This window comes from Tremella mesenterica (genome assembly GCF_000271645.1).
Source record: "Tremella mesenterica DSM 1558 unplaced genomic scaffold TREMEscaffold_4, whole genome shotgun sequence".
Taxonomy (NCBI): domain Eukaryota; kingdom Fungi; phylum Basidiomycota; class Tremellomycetes; order Tremellales; family Tremellaceae; genus Tremella; species Tremella mesenterica.
Genome location: NW_006711228.1, coordinates 1,851,319 through 1,852,708, shown reverse-complemented (window position 1 = coordinate 1,852,708; position 1,390 = coordinate 1,851,319). Strand labels below are relative to the sequence as shown.

Below are 1,390 nucleotides of genomic sequence, written 5' to 3'. Positions count from 1 at the left end.
CGATACTATATATCAGCTCTTGAGATATGGATAGAGTTGAGACGTAGAAAACACTCACACCTGGCTATTCGAGACATGTCTACTCTTGACATCATCATCCACTTGGAAATCCAATTCGAAAGTAATTCACGGTGACACATATCAGTCACGTGACTCGATGAGGTCGGTTTACTAATCAGATCCCTGTCAGATCCGAAAAGATTAGTAAAATTCCCGTCAAAATCCTAATCCCATAAGTATGGCATAAGCTTACTTTGTTACTTTTGAGCCGACGATCTGTAGCACTAGCAGAAGCAGACGTCACCGACACCGACACCTGCATGCCTGCAACAAATCTATCAACATTTATTCACCCATCTCCTTCTCACATCATCCACATCTCTGAAAGCATATGTTCTACTGGCAACCCGCTTTCTTCTCAGATGGTACAACCCGTCCAGCTTCTCATTTTCCCCCTCTTGACATCTCACCTCCGGGAACACTTCCAATACCACCTTCTTCAACCGTCCGGCCGTCTTTCTCGGAGTTGACAACACAAGGAGACCCAACCACTTCTTCGAAACATCCATCCGAAAACGAGATACCAAATCAAGCTGTACCCATGACCATATCATCAAATACGAACCAAATAAGTAAGGAGACTTCGGAGAAGACGGAAACAGGAAATGTCGAGATGAAAGAAGGAAGGTCAGCTTGGCCTTATGGAATTTGTGATGGTGTACTCCCACCTGATGGTATGATGTCTGTTAACCTTCTCACCCCTTCGGAGAATAGTATATTTGGAAAGGTCTCTCAATCAGCTTCAGCTACGACATCTTCCAAAAAACAAGATGGAAATCAATCTTTTTTGGAATCTTGTGATGATGTAACTGTCGCAGGACCGTCTGTAGATGGTGAAACTGCTCAAGCATCGTCGACTATTGAGGTCGCTGTTCAAGATGGACCAAAGGGGTATAGGGTAGATTATGGATTTAATGCTAATGGGGATGGAAAGTGGCTGGGTTACTCATCTGCGATGCAATTAGGGGGGTTGAGTAAGGCTAAAGGAGGAGATGGGGATTTTTCGCAACGACAGCCGGAAGTCATAATATCACATGGATCTTTCTCTGGAGGAGCGGGAGAAGAAGGTGGGATTGGGATGATGTTGGGGAATGATGACGTTTCTGCTAGTAAGGGAAAGGGGAAAGGGAATGAGTCACTGGAGGTGCCGGAGGAGGGAGTGGGCGGAGTGACCGTTCCAGAGGTGGGAGGGGACTCAGGAAGTGGAGCGAGAGTAGATTGGCCAGATTGGGTAGAAGGGGGAGATTCAAAGTGGACGTTGGAATGCTGTCTTTCTTGATCCTTACTCGCTCTCCCATTTATACAATCATGAACTACCCGCCATTTGGAT

The 1,390-nt window shown here is 46.0% G+C and overlaps 1 protein-coding gene across 1 annotated transcript; it reads left to right on the top strand.

Moving 5' to 3' along the window:
- Positions 1–391: 391 nt before the first annotated feature.
- TREMEDRAFT_62032 (uncharacterized protein) lies at positions 392–1,339 on the top strand (the record flags this gene model as incomplete). The annotated part of the gene is made up of 1 exon (XM_007004194.1): positions 392–1,339. One exon carries the CDS (start codon positions 392–394, stop codon positions 1,337–1,339), a length of 948 nt encoding a protein of 315 aa, XP_007004256.1.
- Between the last annotated feature and the right edge of the window lie 51 nt (positions 1,340–1,390).